Below are 20059 nucleotides of genomic sequence, written 5' to 3'. Positions count from 1 at the left end.
TTTTAAAGCACTGAATATACTGAAATAATAACTACGAACGACAAGCCTTTTGTAGCAGAGCGGTAGGTTATTGGGCAGGGTATTGTTTTCCGTAACTATTTCGGGTTCATTTTGGTCACTACCAGAAGGTTTCAAGGCTTTTTACGTTGTCATTTCGGAATAATTTTGGTAGTCATATGGAGTTGGTTGAAGCGAAGAATCATATTGGGATTATTTCGCGGTACTTCAGGGGCCATTTTGAATTCAATTTGTGGTCTTTGACTGATGGTCTTGGGGACTATTTCAGGATTCTCCCAGTTTCATTTAGGGATCACTTTGGTATAGTTTCAAATTTTTTGTTAGACTATTTCGAGGTAATTTTGGTAATGATCGTGGGAAGTGTTTCACGGTGCATCCAGAGTCATTTATCCTTCATATTATACCGCACCTGCTTTGTCAATCGGCTTAAAAATTTTACCTACATGCCGAAGTGTCTATTTTCGTTATGTTAACTTTTACTAGAAAATTTGCGTATTGGCGGAACTGAAGTTTTTCGAAAGAATTTGAATATGTTTAGAAATATTCCCTAAAATCCCCGAAATTATCGAGAAAGACACGGAGGGTAATCACCAAAGTAGCGGGGACATATCTCTTTAAACAAATGTATTGGTAGTATATTATTGGCTATCAAAACTACCATTTCCTCCTACATATCTAGTTTCTTGTCACTCAAGTATGTATTTGCAAAAACTGTCTTCGATTAATTATGAGGTTAGATTTAAGCCAATGTGCTATGAACAGAGTGATTCAAAATGGCATTTAAATAATTTTCTCGCGTATTCCAAGAGCCAAAACGTATAAAAATATGAGATATATTTTTCTGAGTTTCATAGAACTATTTCGAGAAATCGGGTTTCAAAGATCTCTTGTCAGCCGATTGTTACCCATCACATCTCGGGCGTAGTTTTCATCGTAGAAAGATCAGTTATGACACGTTCTTACCAAAATATTGATTTTTTCCAAAAGTTTTGTTGCTCACTTAAGTTTTTCTTACCAGAATCGAAAAGCTCGTAAAATTTTACTTCGAGACACCATTTTTGAGACATACCATTACAATATTTCAATATCTATCTACTAATCGATCAAATTAAAAAAAATTCAACACAGAAGAAATATTTTATACATATTATACGTAATTTTTTTGTATAAACAGTTCATACAAAATCGGAGTTCGATTTTGAAAATCGAATATTCAAATAGGCGTACAAACGCGGTTCTCCGAATAATCTAAGTAAATCAACTATACGAATAGCGAAATTTGAATAATTAACGTACAAAAGTCAAAAATCGAACATTCGATGATACGAATTATTCGAATATTTTTAAGACCGCTAGAAATTGCTCCCATAACTGGTTCAGTTGTAGGTGCTTCTGACATAGTCACTCCCTTTGAATAATAAATTTAAATACATATCGCTCATTTGCTGCAAAGTCGTCATAACTCAATAAACATGACTTTTGAGTTAACAACATATAAACGTACCCAATATCATTATCTATGTTGTATAAAAAAATCTTCATGATCAGTTAAAAATGAAAATATGCCTTTATATGCGCAACATATGGCAGTTAAAATCTTTGAATGGCTCTCCTGGAAAATTGTGTTTTTTGAGTTATGACGACGTTGCAGCAAATGAGCGATATATATTGGGACGAATATTCACATCCCTAAGTGATACTAGCATCTCCAATCCGATACTAAGCAGCCACTTGTAGGTACGTAAACAAATCAATCATCATTTACACATGTACATACAACGCAGCAGAGAGATACTGTTTAGGTCACAGACTTAAATATATCTCCCCCCCCCCCCCCCTCGTAACACAATCAATAACCACCCACACATGCTTGTGGTCACTAGTACACACAGGAGTGTGTGAGTGGTAGTACGTATTCATATTTATATTTTTAACGCTGTGAGCCCCCGGTATAGCAACTTTGTTACTGAGAAACCCAAGGAAGGAGCTGTATCGTGGGTTCATCGGCTTTTGTTGCAAAGAGGCTCGTCCTCTTTGTATCCAGCAGCTAATTGCTAATAATTATTATTTAATATCATTTTCCACAACACTTGTTAAAACCTCTTTCCTTAACACTTCTTGTATTTTTAAATTATTTAAGTAAAAAGCCATTTGTACATTCCTTTTATTAATACGAAACTTTTTTTGGTGTTTTTTATTTACTCTTTTTTCCGCCTAAACACATTCTTTTGATAATTCCGTGCGTGCGCGCCGTTGCCACCACGAAATTGTACATGGTCCTTACCACGCTGGTCAAGAGAACCGCAGAAAGAAATTAATTACAGTCCACTTCACTCCAAAAGCAGATAAAATCAGAGCAGCTAACCAAAAACATCTTTCAACCATCAGCCGAAGTAGTACTCACATCAACAAACGCATATGGCTATGCCAGATGCTATAAACTACAAATACTCACGCATATTGCTGATAACCAAATAGGAGATTCTAGAAGAAGAAACGTTTAAACATTTGGAGAAATATGCGGAGAAAGCAACAGAGAATATAAAGGCAGCGCTACCTGAGTAGTCAGTAATCAGCTTGATTTAAGCACGCTATTGGTTGTGAAGTATATGTGTTATTGTGAAGTACCTTAAAGTAGTATAATAAAGACCAATTTGCCTTATTGAATATTGGAGTTATTTATTCGACAATTTAGCGATTCGAACGTTTGCAGAAGGTTGGAAATAAACGGAATTTCTCTAAAATCGTTACAATATAGTTCACACTTCAGCGTTTATTTTACAAGTACGGCTACCAATTGTTCCACTCAGCATATGGTAGCACCAGTTCGGAGGTAGTCGGTAAATCTGCAGAGCGGGAAATGTCGCTTTGCGCAACCGTCTTCCATATTTGCCTTAGAAATGTTTACCACAGGGTATACCAATTTTCGAACGGATATCCAAACTCGGCTATGAGTTTTTTACTTTTATCTAGAGTCTCACTATTTTGCAAAATCTCTATATGACCCTTTATTTAATGACCAACTGGTTATAAAATTGTAAATTCCAGCTAAACTCTGTTTTTCAGTATAAAATATATTTGTATATATTGTTTGCAATGACTAAATATAAAACGTTTACAATGCAACACTCATTAATTCCAATAAAATTGCATATTTTGTATGTATCTATGCGAAATTATGCAAAAAGGACATCTTTAGCAACATATGTTTACTCGCCCGTAAAAATATATATTCAAAACGCAAGTAAGTAAGTCTTTAGCTTGGCATGTAAGTAGCAAACTCTAAATTTAGAATATTTTCTATAGCATTAAGCGCATTTAAATTTTTCACTTTATCGACACCGCTCACTGTCGTTGCAGTTTCAAGTGTGCGCCATTGTAAATGTATGTATGTATGTGCGATTGCAACATTTTTTTTTATGTTTTTGCATAGCAGCAAAGCCAGCGAGCATCAAGTACTACATGGCGTATGCGTAATTATTGGAGGTCGATGGCATGAAGTATGCAAAGTAATGCAACAATTTTGTTGAATAACAACAGCCGCTGAACGACAGCTATTGATGACAAAAACAATGCATATACATACATATACAGTAGAGTCGGAAAGTATTATAACAAGATTAAAAAAGATGTTGATGTTGAAATAGCCTCAGAATTGTATTTTTTCAGATTGAAAATAATCAAGCGGAAATGATCGTCGAAATGCGAACCCAAATCATTATTTTGTAAAAAACAGCGAAAAACTATCGAGAAATAGCCAAAGTTTTGAAAATATCTCAGTGTTCAGTTCATGCGGGCATTAGAAGATATCGGCAAACTGGACAAAATACTAACAGAAAACGATCTGGTAGACCAAGAAAGACAAATCAAATAATCGACAACAAAATATATGCAATAAGTAAGGCCAATCGACGCAAATCTGCATCCAAAATTCGTGCTGAAATCAATAAAGAATTGGATTCACTAATATCGCTCAGGATAGTCAAAGGCCGGTTTAAAGAAAAAGGTATGATTATACGCATTGCTGTCAGAAAGCCACTTGTACGGCCAGTAAATAAACAGAAAAGACCGAAATTCGCTCAAGAACATATTGACTGGACGATTGATAAGTGGAAATCAGTTTTATGGTCAGACGAATCAAAATTTGAACTTTTCGATAGCCATAGACGTCAATATGATCGCAGAAACGTCAATAAAAGATTCAAAGCAGATTGCAATGTGCCAACTGCGAAACATGGCGGTGGATTAGTGATGTTTTGGGGCTGTTTTAGCTACGCTGGCGTAGATCAACTAAAAACAATTCAAGGAATTGTGAAAAAGAGCAATATCACAGTATCTGGCATTAATTTGATTGGCCAATCCGAGACATACATCAAAACATTGTACATTTTTATTAAGAACGAAAAAAACACAGGTGACCTTGATACAATGGAGTGGTCACCAAAATCCCCCCATTTAAATCCCATCGAGCTATTATGGAAAGAATTGGATCAACGTTTGAGAGATCTAAAGCCAACAAGCCTTCCTAACCTCTGGGATTGTTTGAACGAAGCGTGGAATAATATTCCGCATCAAACGCTTCAAAAACTCATCGAAAGAATGCCGAAATTGTGCGCTGCAATCACCAAAGCAAAAGGTGGCCATTTTCAAGAAAATCGCTTAAGGTAACATACTCACTGTTTTCTTATACAATTTGATGGAACTTTTAGTAAAATTCATTAAAAATGTCTTTGGATCATATAACTAAGTTGAATGTGCAAAACTATTGCGAATATATGATTAATATTTTAAAAAATGGTATGATAAAGTGACTAAAACAAATTTTATCTTGTTCTAGTACTTTGCGACTGTACTGTATATATATATGTACAAACATATGTAAGTATATGGAGATTTATGCGACACAAAATGAATGACTACCGCATATGCCGTGAAGCCGTCAGCCAACTTTTGCCTTTGGCACACGCTCCCTTGCATTTGGTTGTTGGTATTGAGCATCGTAATGGTGCGTCAGTTCCGCATGCGTACAATTGGTACTTAAATACATACGCAAAATACTTGCAGCTGTCAATGAATATTTTCCGTATATCTTTGTATTTCTGTTTTTTTTTTTTTTTTGCTAGGTAAATTATTCAAATTGCTGTTTTAATTGCTTTTTCAATTAGTGTAAAATGATGCCCGTAAAAAAGGCTGAATTTAAAAAAAAAACAACAACAAAAATACTATGCATAGTTGAAATTTATGCGCGCTGCTCACAATTTACAATCATAAGCATGGAATTGAGTTCCGAGTGATTGCGCATGCGTATCTACGTAATGGGTGCTGCTGTTAACTTTTTTCTTGTTGTTTTGATATTATAAGCCTCTTATGATTTGCTGTGGCTACATTCGTATACAAACATGCATACATACACATATATATGATAGACATGTAGGTACATATGATAACTGGTATTGATACACCATATTTTTATATGTATGCACGTGGTTATATGCTGGTCTGTCTGTATGTATTCTTATGCACAGCAAAAGTATTTCAATGGCAAGCATTTTAGCACATTTAAAGCATTTTGAGTAGCGATTTATTTGCTCTTTTTTATATTTTTGCTCGCCTTTTTTTATTATTTGTTGCTTTCTTTTTTTGCTGCTACTGTGTGCAGCTTGTATGTTTTTGTTGTTTGTTTTTGTGTTATTTTGCTGTTGTTGTTTTGTTGGTTATATCCGGTGGCCGGTTGTCATTGACAATGGATTAATCGATTTATGTTGCATTTCCTGTATGTTAAGTTGTTGTAATCAAGGTAAAATCGAAAGCAAGTGCATAACTTTGGACACGGATGTGAACGTTAACTCTCTGAGTGTTTTTTTCGGGCGGTTGTTTAAATTAAAATAAATGCTATAATTCGAAGTGATGAAACTACATATTATTAATTGATATTGGAAGTATCTTAGTATGACGGTTAGACTTTTTAACATTTTCTATTCCACTATGAGAATATTGAATTCAAAGCAATGAAAGTACCTAGAATAGATATATAGACAATTGTAGATGCTTTCATCAAAAAATAAAATGATGACAACTCTGAGTCCTTTGTGTTGGTTTTGGTCTGGTGTAACGGTTTTTGAAATATAAATTCTGGCAAAAAGATAATCAAATGTTATACTGAATATGTATATCTCATGGTCATTGTCAGAAAGTTGCGGCGGCCGCCGCACAGTGGCATTTTTGCATGATTTAGATGCGAAAAATTATTAGCTCACTGAAAAATGAATATATTTCATTCAAACCAAGTGTATATGTGTATATGCCATACCGCCCTTGAGTGAGGATAGGCGAAGGGGGTGAGGGATTTGGGGGGTTGGACCCCCACCCCACAAATTTTGAATTCACCCCCAAACAAACTTTTGTTATAGCCTTTTGTTCACAATTGAACATACCTATATTTAAATTTCTTATCTTCTTCAAACCACGAAGCAAACTTTCCAAGAAAATTAATTTTGGTGTAATTCAGTTGAATCCATCTCCTACAAAGTTTGACAAAAGAAAGTCGAACTTTACTGCAGCATTCATCATATATTCCCTAGTCTCTACTTACACCCTCCCTAAAACAGTACACACGTGGTCTAAAACGGCTTTATCCTTTTGCTTTTGGCCACGTTCTGCAACCCACACCTCATACAACTCCTTCTTTGTGATCGCCATTATATCAAAAGAGGGACCTACGGGGGTGAAGAATCATTTGAGTTATATGCCATAATATTGAATTATTGTATAAATTTAAAAATTCTTGTGGTACAGCGTAGTTCAAACTTTTGGCAGGCTTTTCTTTTCACGGTTTTATATATTTTCAGCACAAAAATAATACACGTGAAAAACTCATAATTTCGTAAAAACTACTCAACCAAAACACTTTTGAATACTTGCAAAATAATATAATTACGTGTAGATTTTAAACACCCAAAAAATATTTTAGCTTTTGTTTCACTACAAAGTTGTATTTAATTTTAAACCACGCGTTATTTCACTTCTGTAAATTGTACTACTTAGCGCGTCATCAACAACTCACAGTTTGACAGCAGTTTATTCAATGAAGAACAATAATTATAAGAAATGATAATTACCGTTATATACTTCGGACATTTTGAAAACAAACTGCATTCAAATTTCCAAAAAATGACTTAAAAATTTTTACTTTTTCGCGTCTAAACCAAGCAAAAATGCCACTGTGCGCCATGGTGTGGTGGGTACTCGGTACAACTCTGGGTAAAACAATATCAAACATTTATAAAGAAGTTCTTTCAATTAGAAAAAAGTTTTTCTAAGCGAAATCAACCCTAGGCAGTGATTGGCAAACACTCATACTCATGTCATGAAAAGCTTCTCAGTGAAAACTTATCCTAATTTAACATGTAGGTTCCGTTCCGGCAAATTGTTGGAAAATTAGAAAGGATTACGACGCAAATTGAAAGAGAAGCTCTGCCTGAATTCTCTTTAGATGCATATAGCGCATTGTATTTGTTTGGTGATAAGACTCTGACCCCAAAAGATACTAGCATAGATTTATCAATCTGGTTTCTTTGACGAAGGGGTTGCACAAGGACATGTTCAACTAAACGTCTTACCAATCCTGCGGAAGTGTTTGTCGAACTCCTGTATATGGTTATAGCCTTTTTCCTGAAATTCCAATAAGGTCAAACAGAAATTTCTGAAATCTCCATAAAGACAAATTACGAAAAGTCATAATTTCAATTGATCTTACGACCAATTGAAGTGGTCATAAAGCCAATTGATCTTATGATCACTTGAATTTAAATAGACCTTTTGGCCACTTACCCGCCTTCTTTCACACTTACACACTTTCCCTTGCGAAATGATTGGAATATGAATTTCGCCTTGTCTCCGCTATAAATTACTTTTTCTCTTAATCTAAGTCCGACTATTTATGATAAGAAAAAAATGTTAAAAGAAAGCAATTGCACTATAGGCAGTCAGTCGCCTTGTCTAAAGACTCGTTTGATTTTGACTAACTCGTTACCTCATTGCCAATTTTAATGTTGCCGATAGTATTTCCCAACGTCTTTGACAAAATGCACACAGCAATAAAGAGAACATAAGGCCTTATATGAACCTCAGATATACATGTATTAAGGAAAAATCCATTATGAGATACAAAAACGGGAGGTTAATTTGAACTGGCTGGTCTATGAGGTCCTCACATAGGCTCAATGAGTCCGCAATGTTACCAGAAGTTCATTTAACGACCAAGCTGAAGAACTCTATCAAAAACCATCGCCTTTGGCATGAAATAACTCCATCCTCTTATCAAATACTAGAAGCTTTGTAGGACGTATACCACTTGCTGCTTCTAGATCTGACAGACGATTACAAAACGTGTCTACACCTCTTGCCTTCTCTTAATCTCTCCCAATCTAATAGGGACGTGTGCGATGCAAGCTTCAATGGATGTGCCCTTTTTAGCTATATCATCCGCTTTTTCATTCCCATCTATTCCCATATGCCCTGGGACCCAATAAAGATGTATGATTTTCCGTCATGATTCTTTCCAGGGATTGCTTATACTCGAACACACTTTTAGATGCTGAGCCATGCGAGACTACTGCCCCAATTGCTGATTGGCTGTCAATATAAAAGTGAATATGGCTGCAGTTTAAGCTATTCTCTTCCAGTGTTTCTACTGCCTTGGTTACGACTAATACTTCCGCTTGAAAAACGCTACAGTGATTTGGCAGCTTGAAGGATCTGCACAGTATACCGCAGGCCCTACCCCTTCTACTACTTTGGAACCATCTGTGTACACATGTCCGCTTCGCCCGCTATTTGAGCACACTTGCGCCAACAATCCACCCCTGTTGTGGGTTTAAGAGCCCCCTTGAAATTCAAATAGGGAATTAGGTAGTCTGCTCGTCCTTTAATTAATAGTCTGCATACAGAACTAGGAATAAATAAGCAACTATTCGAGAAGGCTGTTCGTGAAGAGTCTTGACTCTGGTAGAAATGGGCGAATGAAGCAACTGAGAGTATAAAAACAGCTCAAGCAAAATAAAATTTGATCAGTTTGAGTTTTAAACGTTGCAAGTGAAGTACACAAGTAATTTAATTGTAAAGTACTAATATCTTAGTAGCGTTGTAAATAAAGAACATTTTGCACAGAAAAACTTGGTACAGAAAAACTTTTGACAAACACTTCAAAAACTTTAAGGCTGGTTATCCCGAAAACAGCTGTAGGTGACTTTTTCGTCTTTGCCGGAAAGCCTCAGATATTTTTCTGTCAGCGCAAAGGTAGTGTAACCCCAGACTACAAAAGAATTTATTCAACTTTTGCTACTCTAGGCTTACTAATGTGCTACTTTACGTCAAATGCAAAACGTCATTAATTTATGTACACCTTCAGTTTACAAGGAATTATTTCCAGCAGAACCAAAATAAAAATACACTAATAGCCTCATATATGCCCACTTAAATAAAACACCATATTACGTGCACAACACTACCCCAGCGGGTTAGGGGGTCAGAATATACCCGCGGAAGGTATGCCTGTCGTAAGAGGCGACTAAAATACCAGATTTAAGGGGATGTGTAGCGCAATCTTTCAGGTTGCCAGCGCAATATATATCTTCTCCAAACCCAATTGTCAACCTCACCTATCCGCGGCGAATCCTGTTTCACTAACAGACGAGGCTCTGGCGACCCCAAGTTCCATGAGGAGGGAGGGAGGCATGCCCTGAAGGTTTAATGTGGCCACATAAATCGTTCCCGAGATGGTCGAGCTAGCACCTTAATGGTGCTGTGTTACCGGAGCGTACCGGATCTGTATCCGGCAAAGGACCATCACATCGATAACACTCCCCAAAGCCTTCGGGGAGCAACCTTATCGCTACAACAACAACAACAACAACGTGCACAAAACAGCATTACATGCATGATAATACGTATTCGTTGAGTTTTGTAAAAAAAACAAAAGGAATTAAAACAAGTAAGGAAGGCTAAGTTCGGGTGTAACCGAATATTACATACTCAGTTGAGAGCTGTGGAGACAAAGTAAGGGAAAATCACCATATTGTAAAAAGAACCTAGGGTAACCCTGGAATGTGTTTGTATGACATGTGTATCAAATGGAAGGTACTAAAGAGTATTTTAAGAGGAAGTGGACCATAGTTCTATAGATGGACGCCATTTAGGGATATCGCCATAAAGGTGGATCAGGGGTGACTCTAGAATTTATTTTGTACGATATGGGTATCAAATGAAAGGTATTAATGAATATTTTAAAAGGGAGTGGGCCTAAGTTCTATAGATGGACGCCGTTTCGAGATATCGCCATAAAGATGGATCAGGGGTGACTCTAGAATTTGTTTGTACGATATGAGTATCAAATGAAAGTTGCTAATGAGTATTTTAAGAGGGCGTGGGCCTTAGTTCTATATGTGGACGCCTTTTCGAGATATCGCCATAAAGGTGGACCAGGGGTGACTCTAGAATTTGTTTGTACTATATGGGTATCAAATGAAAGGTGTTAATGAGTATTTTGAAAGGGAGTGGGCCTTAGTTCTATAGGTGGACGCCTTTTCGGAATATCGTTATAAAAGTGGACCAGGGTTGACTTTAGAATGCGTTTGTACAATATGGGTATCAAACGAAAGGTGTTAATAAGTGTTTTAAAACGGAGTGGGCCTTAGTTCTATAGGTGGACGCCTTTTCGGAATATCGTTATAAAAGTGGACCAGGGTTGACTTTAGAATGCGTTTGTACAATATGGGTATCAAACGAAAGGTGTTAATAAGTGTTTTAAAACGGAGTGGGCCTTAGTTCTATAGGTGGACGCCTTTTCGGAATATCGTTATAAAAGTGGACCAGGGGTGACTCTAGAATGCGTTTGTATAATATGGGTATCAAACGAAAGGTGTTAATGAGCATTTTAAAAGGGCGTGGGCCTTAGTTCTATAGGTGGACGCCTTTTCGAGATATCGTCATAAAGGTGGACCAGGGGTGACTCTAGAATTTGTTTGTACTATATGGGTATCAAATGAAAGGTGTTAATGAGTATTTTGAAAGGGAGTGGGCCTTAGTTCTATAGGTGGACGCCTTTTCGGAATATCGTTATAAAAGTGGACCAGGGCTGCTAGAATGCGTTTGTACAATATGCGTATTAAACGAAAGGTGTTAATGAGTATTTTAAATGAGCGTGGGCCTTAGTTCTATAGGTGGACGCCTTTTCGAGATATCGCCATAAAGGGGGACCAGGGGTGACTCTAGAATTTGTTTGTACGATATGGGTATCAAATGAAAGGTGTTAATGAGTATTTTAAAAGGGCGTGCGCCTTAGTTCTATAGGTGGACGTCTTTTCGAAATATCGCCATAAAGGTAGACCAGGGGTGACTCTAGAATTTGTTTTTGTACGATATTGGTATCAAATGAAAGGTGTTAATGAGTATTTTAAAAAGGAGTGGGCTTTAGTTCTATATGTGGACGCCTTTTCGAGATATCGCCATAAACGTGGACCAGGGGTGACTATAGAATTTGTTCGTACTATATGAGTATCAAATGAAAGGTGTTAATGAGTATTTTAAAAGGGCGTGGGCCTTAGTTCTATAGGTGAATGCCTTTTCGAGATATCGCCATAAACGTGGACCAGGGGTGACTCTAGAATTTGTTTGTACGATATGGGTATCAAATGAAAGGTGTTAATGAGTATTTTAAAAGGGCGTGGGCCTTAGTTCTTAAGGTGGACGCCTTTTCGAAATATCGCCATAAAGGTGGACCAGGGGCGACTCTAGAATTTGTTTGTACGATATGGGTATCAAATGAAAGGTGTTAATGAGTATTTTAAAAAGGAGTGGGCCTTTGTTCTATATTTGGAAGCCTTTTCGAGATATCGCCATAAACGTGGACCAGGGGTGACTCTAGAATGTGTTTGTACGATATGGGTATCAAATTAAAGGTATTAATTAGGGTTTTAAAAGGGAGTGGCCCTTAGTTGTACATGTGAAGGCGTTTTCGAGATATCGACCAAAATGTGGACCAGGGTGATCCAGAACATCATCTGTCGGGTACCGCTAATTTATTTATATATGTAATACCACGAACAGTATTCCTTCCAAGATTCCAAGGGCTTTTGATTTCGCCCTGCAAAACTTTTTCATTTTCTTCTACTTAATATGGTAGGTGTCACACCCATTTTACCAAGTTTTTTTCTAAAGTTATATTTTGCGTCAATAGGCCAATACAATTACCATGTTTCATCCCTTTTTTCGTATTTGGTATATAATTATGGCATTATTTTTCATTTTTCGTAATTTTCGATATCGAAAAAGTGGGCGTGGTCATAGTCGGATTTCGGCCATTTTTTACACCAATACAAAGTGACTTCAGATAAGTACGTCAACTGAGTTTAGTAAAGATATATCGATTTTTGCTCAAGTTATCATGTTAACGGCCGAGCGGAAGGACAGACGGTCGACTGTGTATAAAAACTGGGTGTGGCTTCAACCGATTTCACCCATTTTCACAGAAAACAGTTATCGCCATAGAATCTATGCCCCTAACAAGGATTGGTAAATTTTTGTTCGACTTATGGCATTAAAAGTATTTAGACGAATTAAATGAAAAAGGGCGGAGCCACGCCCATTTTAAAAATTTCTTTTATTTTTGTATTTTGTTGCACCATACCATTACTGGAGTTGAATGTTGACATAATTTACTTATATACAGTAAAGATATCAAAGTTTTTGTTAAAATTTGACTTAAAAAAAAATTATTTTAAAGTGGGCGTGTTCGTCATCCGATTTTGCTAATTTTTATTCAGCATATAAATCGTAATAGGAGTAACGCTTCTGCCAAATTTCATCATGATATCTTCAACGACTGCCAAATTACAGCTTGCAAAACTTTTAAATTACCGTATTTTAAAAGTGGGCGATGCCACGCCCATTGTCCAAAATTTTACTAATTTTCTATTCTGCGTCATAAGGTCCACCGACCTACCAAGTTTCATCGCTTTATTCGTCTTTGGTAATGAATTATCGCACCTTTTCTGTTTTTCGAAATTTTCGATATCGAAAAAGTGGGCGTGGTTGTAGTCCGATTTCGTTCATTTTAAATAGCGATCTGAGATGAGCGCCCAAGAATCCACATACCAAATTCCATCAAGATACCTCAAAATTTACTCAAGTTATCGTATTTACGGACGGACGGACGGACGGACATGGCTGATTGAATTTCTTTTTTCGCCCAGATCATTTTGATATATAGAAGTCTATATCTATCTCGATTAGTTTATGCCGTTACGGATTGCCGTTATGCGAACAAAGTTAATATACTCTGTGAGCTCTGCTCAGCTGAGTATAAAAAAAAAAACAAAGCTGTCACAAAGACACAAAAAGCTAATCAAAAAGTTCAACACAATAGATACTCCACACGAGTGCGTACTCATCCAATAGGCAACATGCCAGCAGTCGACAATTGATTCGAATAGCCAAAAGCAGACGAAAAACCAACAACTCGACAAAAGTGTAGTATGTTAAAGCAATTTTTTTTTTTTTCGTTTTTTTCGGCTGCAACCATTAATTTGTGCTTAATCACCACTTAGAATCATGACGAGGCTTTAAGTTGAGCCGTAGAAAAACATTCAAATAATCATTATTCCTTTGTGAGTAGTACATTATAATGCTCTGCGTGCATATTACACAGCTATCATGCAAATTGTGTGCGTCAGATTTTTATATAAAAAGGCTCGCCAAACCAGACGGATCTAAAGCCACTCGCACGCGTAACCAACTTGTTATTTGGCAGTTTGTACGAGCACACGAATTTTGATGCGGAAGCGGAATGAATTGCAAAAAATCACTGTCATTAGGTGAAGACATTTGTACATACATACAAACATAGTGACGTGAGTAATATGTTCATGTGCATGTTTGGCTATCGGAATAGTTTTACTCAACATCAAGCTTAATTGGCAAGAATACTTCTAATGGCCAAACAAGTTTTGATTGTTATTATATGTATGTCTTTTAATATAGTTATAAAAGATAAGCAAATTAACATTAGGAAAGGCTCGCAATTAGGTTTCGGCAAAACCTGAAGACTAGACTTCAACAAAACTTTACTATTTTTAAAACTGGTTACTTATTTGATGACGAATGATTTTGTGAGCAGGTTACTTCTTGGAACAGGTAACTTTTCGTGAACCGGTTTTTTTTTTGAACCGGCTACTCTCTTAAACATGGTAGCCTTTTCGGAATCGATTTCTTTTTTGTAACCAGTTACTTTTTGTAAACGGTTACTTTTGGTATTGGTTGTTTTCCTGCAACCAGTTAATTTTTGGTATCGGTTTCTTTTTTGTAAACGGTTAATTTTTGTAACCGGTTACTTCGCGGTACCGGTTGTTTTCCTGTAACCAGTTATTTTGTGTAACCTGTTACTTTTCGGTATCGGTTTCTTCTTTGTAAACAGTTATTTTCTGTAGCCAGTGACTTTTGTAACCTATTATTTTTCGATGTTGGTTGTTTTCCAGAAACCACTTACTTTTCGGTATCGGTTTCTTTATTGTAAACTGTTACTTTTTAAAACCGGTCACTCCTCGGTACCGGTTACTTTTCGGTATCGGGGTTTTTTTTGTAAACGGGTACTTTTTCGAACCGGTCACTTTTCGGTACCGGTTGTATTTATGTAACCAGTTACTTCTTGCAACCTGTTGTTTTTCGGTATAGGTTTCTGTTTTATAAACGGTTACTTTTCAGAACCGTTTACTTTTTGCAGCCAGTGACTTTTTGTAAACGGTGACTTTTCGGTATTGGCTGTTTTCCTCCAACCAGTAACTTTTCGGTATCGATCGGCATCTTTTGTATTCGGTTATTTTTTGGAACCGGTCACTTCTCAGTACGGGTTGTTTTTTTACTTACTACTTTACGATTACTTTTTGGTACCGGTTTCTTTTTTCAACAAGTTTCCTTCAATTTCCAACGCCCTGGTGTATGAAGCCATCTTTCGTCGGCTTGACGGCATATGTGCTCTTTTAGCATAAGCTTGCATGTGGCAAGGGGCGTACCTAAGCATTCTTGGTCAGGAATCTGCCTGGCCGTACCCTCCCTAACGTATTCATCTGCAATGCAGTTTTCCTCAATGTTTCTGTGTACCGGATCCCATGTCAGATATACATGGTTCTGTTGGCCTATCTCTTGAAGTGTTCGACGACATTTTAGTCTTAGTTCAGAATTGGGCGAGCAAGAGCCAAGAGATTTTATGACAGCCTGTCTGTCGCTGAAAATAAAGATTTCCTTGCCAAAGCTGCGGCTTCCACGATGGCTGAAATTTCTACATGGATCGAGTAGTCTGAAGGAAAGTTGGAAATCTCGGTCTCTTCAATAGACTCTATTTTCAAACTATATTGACTAAATATATGACCTTGTAAGCGATGAGCGCTATAGAGAAGCTGCCCAACTTTCATTGATAATAATAGTTGTTGCAGTTATGAAATTCCAGGTAAACGTCGACCTCGAACTTTAAATAATCGTAATAGTGACACTGAAATACTTCCGTCGTATTTTAGCTTGCCAATATCTCGGCAGTGGTTGGCAAGCACTCTGAGTGTATTTCTGCCGTAAAAAGCTTTCAGTGAAACCCCATCTGCCTTGCAGATGCCGCTCGGAGTCGGGATAAAACAACTGGGTCCCGCGCTAGAGCCCTGACTAAAATCATTTTTCAAATGGGCAGCAAAACCCCGAGCTTCATGCTTCATGTAGGATTTAAAAGTACTCTAGTAAGTTGGACGCACAATTGAAAAATGGAGTCACGAAGGGAAACATTAAGCCGTCGTTAGTGAAAAAAATGTTGCCAGCGAACTTTTGCTAAAGATTTTAACTGTCTATTGACAAGAATTTGTTTCTGTTTATAAATGTTTAATATATCGCGTAAATTTGGCCAAAAATATATCGTGGCGAATATTAGAAGTTTAATACATCACTATGCTGCTACTAAATAAATGCACAACAACCACAAAGCAAGCAGCCACATATACACATAACCGGCAACTGGAAGCAAAGAGATTATTTCTCTTACGCATCACGTTATCATCTGCTAAGAGCAGAAGTTGTTACGCACACATACATACGCATATAGCTAAATAACCAAGTATAAGATTCAACTGTTCCAGAAGGCATGTTCGTGAAAATATGTTAACGAGGCAATAGAGAGTATGTAAACAGCGCAAACTGAGGAATAATAATCAGTTTGATTTAAGCACGCTATTAGTGAAATATGATTGTAATTGTGAAGTACCACTTCCAAAGTAGTTCAAAAGTCCAAAGTTGGGAACCAGCATCAACACGGCATCAGCAGTAGCAACAGCATCAGCACTGAAATACAGCGAACGATCAATCTTGCCAATAAATGCTACTTTGGACTAGGTAGGCAATTGAAAAGTAAAGTCCTCTCTCGGCGAACGAAAATCATACTCTACAAGTCACTTATAGTACCCGTCCTGCTATATGGGGCAGAAGCATGGACCATGACAACAGCAGACGAAGCGGCTTTGGGAGTGTTCGAGAGAAAAGTGCTTCGAAATATTTATGGACCTCTACGCGTTGGCGATGGCGAGTACCGAAAAAGATTTAATGATGGGCTGTACGAGCTATACGCAGACATCAACATAGTACAGCGAATTAAAACGCAGCGGATGCGCTGGCTAGGCCATGTTATGCGAATGAAAGATGATGCTCCGGCCAAGAAAGTGTTTCTATCGGAACCCGCCTATGAAAGCAGAGTTATAGGGCGGCCCCCACTCCGTTGGAGGGACGAGGTGGAAAACGATTTAAACTCCCTTGGTGTGACCAATTGGCGCCGGTTGGCGGAGCGAGGGAGCGACTAGCGTGCCTTGTTGGACGGCCATAACCGTTTAGACGTTTAAGCGCCAATTAAGTAAGTAAGTAAGTACTTCTAAAGTAGTGTAAATAAAGACCATTTTGCAATACTGAATATTGGAGTTATTTATTCGATAGTTCAGCGATTCCAGCGTTAGCAGAAGGTGTATAATTATCAGGAATTTCCCAGAATTCGTTACAATATATATTCTTATGTAAACACATTCTATATTATTTTTAAGTGTTGCCCGTTTATGATTTTTATTTTATTATTTATTTTAAATAATTGAAACATTTTGCCTTTTTTCAGTGACCAAAAAGTCGTGACAAATCAAATTATTTAAACAAATTTTGAGCCTCTAACACACGACAGATTCATTTTAAAGTTATGTAAATAATCACCTACTCTACGCCCCACATTTTTTTGCACTTACGCTTACCTGTTAACGTTACATTGACGTGCATCAGACCGACGTGCGTGCCTATCCTAGACGGCATCTTCTCACGCGAGAACGCCTTGTAAGGCGCAATAATCGTTGTATGCGCCACATGCCAAGCGGAACCCAGTCGTGTAACTATTCAATTTAATAAAAACAAAAAAATATTTTAAAATAAGTTATAAACAAATAAATACATAGTATGTTAATATTAAAGATTTAATAGGTGGTCATTTGTGTTATCAAAAACAAAAACAAAAACAAAAATTATAAAAAAGCAGCAAATAAATAAAGGTGTTGGTATGCACAAATCACGGGCGGGACTGGCCGTGCCTTCGCGCAGGCGCCGATGCCAGCCAGCTGGGCATAGTGCCTGAATAGGCTTAATATCAAAATGTATTTATGTTTATATCTGTTATACGTAAGTTTGTAAAAATCATTACTTATAAAGCTACTCACTTAGTATGACTAAGCCAACAAACAGGCTGAGTGTGACTGTCGAAAATGTGGTAAATTTCTGCAAGGCAAAAAAAATATAAGAAATAAATATTATTACTAAACCAAAATAAAGCGGCCACAAATATGTTTAAAAATGTAGTACAAAACAAATTATAAACTTAAAATATATATGGAAGTATGGGTATATATCAGAGCTGGGAAAAATGCACTCATTTTGAATGCAATTAAGTTCCATCATAGCAGTGAGTTAGGCCAGGTTAGTTTAGAGTGGCCACCGTTGCGAGCACCAGTGCACTTAGGCCCATGATGCCAAATTTATCTCTCCCCTACTAAAACCAACAGCTCGATTCAGCAAACGTCAGGAATTTCTTACGTTCCAACTTAGCCAGATCACAATGATCGTCAAAGAAGGGATATTCCAGATTTTTCTTCCTGTTGTTGTTGTTCTTGTAGCAGTGCTTCGCCCCACCTAATAGGTGCAACCGATCACAAATTGTCATCATTATCCTCTAACGGGAGTCCAAGGAAACTTGGTGTTTCAGCAGAGGTGGACCATAATGAAAGCGGTGCTAGATGCGTTGATTCCACATTACAATTAAAGAGATGGTTGGTGTCATGTGGGGACACATTGCAAGTGGGGCATACATTTTGTATGTCGGGGTTGATTCTAGATAGCTAAGAGTTTAGCCTGTCACAGTATCCAGAACGAAGTTGAGCTAGAGCGACTCGCGTTTCCCTAGGGAGTATGCGTTCCTCTTCCGCAAGTTTTGGGTACTCTTCTTTGAGTACTGGATTCACCGGGCAATTCCTTGCATAAGAGATTTCTTCCTCTTGTGCCAAAGCGCAGGACAATTGCACAGAAAATGCTTTACTCTTTCTATCTCCTCTTCGTCTCCTGCAGTAATCATTATAGGGAGCACTCAGCCGTTCTGCATGCCTCCCGATTCCTATGTGGCCGGTTATGAGTCCAACCACCAGAGATATTTCGCCCTTCCAAGAAGAAGGAGACTTCTCGTTCATCTCGCGTCCCATTCAGGCCACACGAGCTTAGTGTGGTAGAAGCATTTACATTGGCATTAAAATGTTAATGCATTGAAAAATAAATGCATTTATCCCAGCTCTGGTATACATATATAAATACATAAATATGTCGGTTGTCAAATAAAAAACATTTTAATTTAGTTTTACAACTTTCTGGTATTTCACAGTCAATTGATACATTTTGACATAGAAACTTTTATCGTTCAACTCAGCGCTGCAGTTATTTTTCAACTTTGATTGCGGGTAATTGATTGTGATTTGGAATATTTAAATTCTAAGTTGTTATAAGTAATTAAGGTTAAAATAGAAAATTAAAATATCAAAAATTGGCTGCAAATTTTCTCACAGAAAATTGTTTCACACTTTTTTTTACATTTTATTAAGCCCGTTTTCCTCAATGAGCTTTCGGCGAGTTTCGCCTAGTTACTGAATCTCTCAGAGTTTGTTGTCTCTTTTTGCACTTGCTGCTTGAGATCAAAAACGGAACTTGGAGGCAACCTCTGCTGATACGGTATTCTTGGCCTGGAAGAGACGAACGCCAAAGAGACTGAGTTTTACCGTAAAAGCTACTCTGGGATCAAAAGTACGCATGTTGTTCGATGCGAATCAAAACTTTCTTTTACCTTAAAGTAGAAATTGAAGGAACTCAAGGCCATAGCTCAAAAATCCAAAATTCATGGAACCCACTTCTGTTTACTGTGAAGCGAGCTACAGTCTTTTTCATAAAATTTTGTTATAGGGTACATATTACTCTAGCTGCGAAAATGGACCTAGCTTCTGTGCCTTGCAGTCTCAGCTCACTTGAGACTAAACTAGGCAAAACAATTTCATTGTTGTAGCGATGCTGAGACCCGAAGGAACAATAGCTGAAAAAAATGCTTGAGTACTTCCATGAATAGAATTAGGTCCCAGTTCGCACTCTCATTGCTTTCAAAACAATCTTCAAATAACACAGAAGTAGTCACGAAATAGTGAACAAAAGAATACCGAAGTTATCCTGCAACAGTCCTAGAATGGTTTAGAAATAACTTTTAAGTGATAAAGAAGTTTTCCTTAAATTAAAACCTAATAGAATCTAGAAGTGATCCTAACAGCTCTAGAATAGATTTGAAATAACCTCAAAATGATCCAGAGATTGTCCCGAAATAGTAGGTAAAACAATCCTGAATGGATTCTGTAATTGCTCCAATCTGGTATGGAAATAGTCTCGAATTGATTTCTAAAATAGT

General features: G+C 37.3%; 1 protein-coding gene across 10 annotated transcripts in view; it reads right to left on the bottom strand.

Annotated features, from left to right (window-relative positions):
• Positions 1–20059, bottom strand: part of mol (dual oxidase maturation factor 1 mol) — a 118342-nt gene that overhangs the window by 43280 nt on the left and 55003 nt on the right. For all 10 annotated transcript variants that reach the window (XM_067765561.1, XM_067765558.1, XM_067765556.1 and 7 more), the window contains 2 exons: positions 17790–17847; positions 17334–17468 (listed from right to left, as the gene is read on the bottom strand). In XM_067765561.1, the coding sequence (XP_067621662.1) occupies positions 17334–17468; positions 17790–17847 (193 nt within the window). The remainder of the gene's footprint in view (positions 1–17333; positions 17469–17789; positions 17848–20059) is intronic.

This window comes from Eurosta solidaginis, chromosome 2 (assembly GCF_040869045.1).
Source record: "Eurosta solidaginis isolate ZX-2024a chromosome 2, ASM4086904v1, whole genome shotgun sequence".
NCBI classification, from domain to species: domain Eukaryota; kingdom Metazoa; phylum Arthropoda; class Insecta; order Diptera; family Tephritidae; genus Eurosta; species Eurosta solidaginis.
This window is presented reverse-complemented; position numbering and strand designations above follow the sequence as displayed.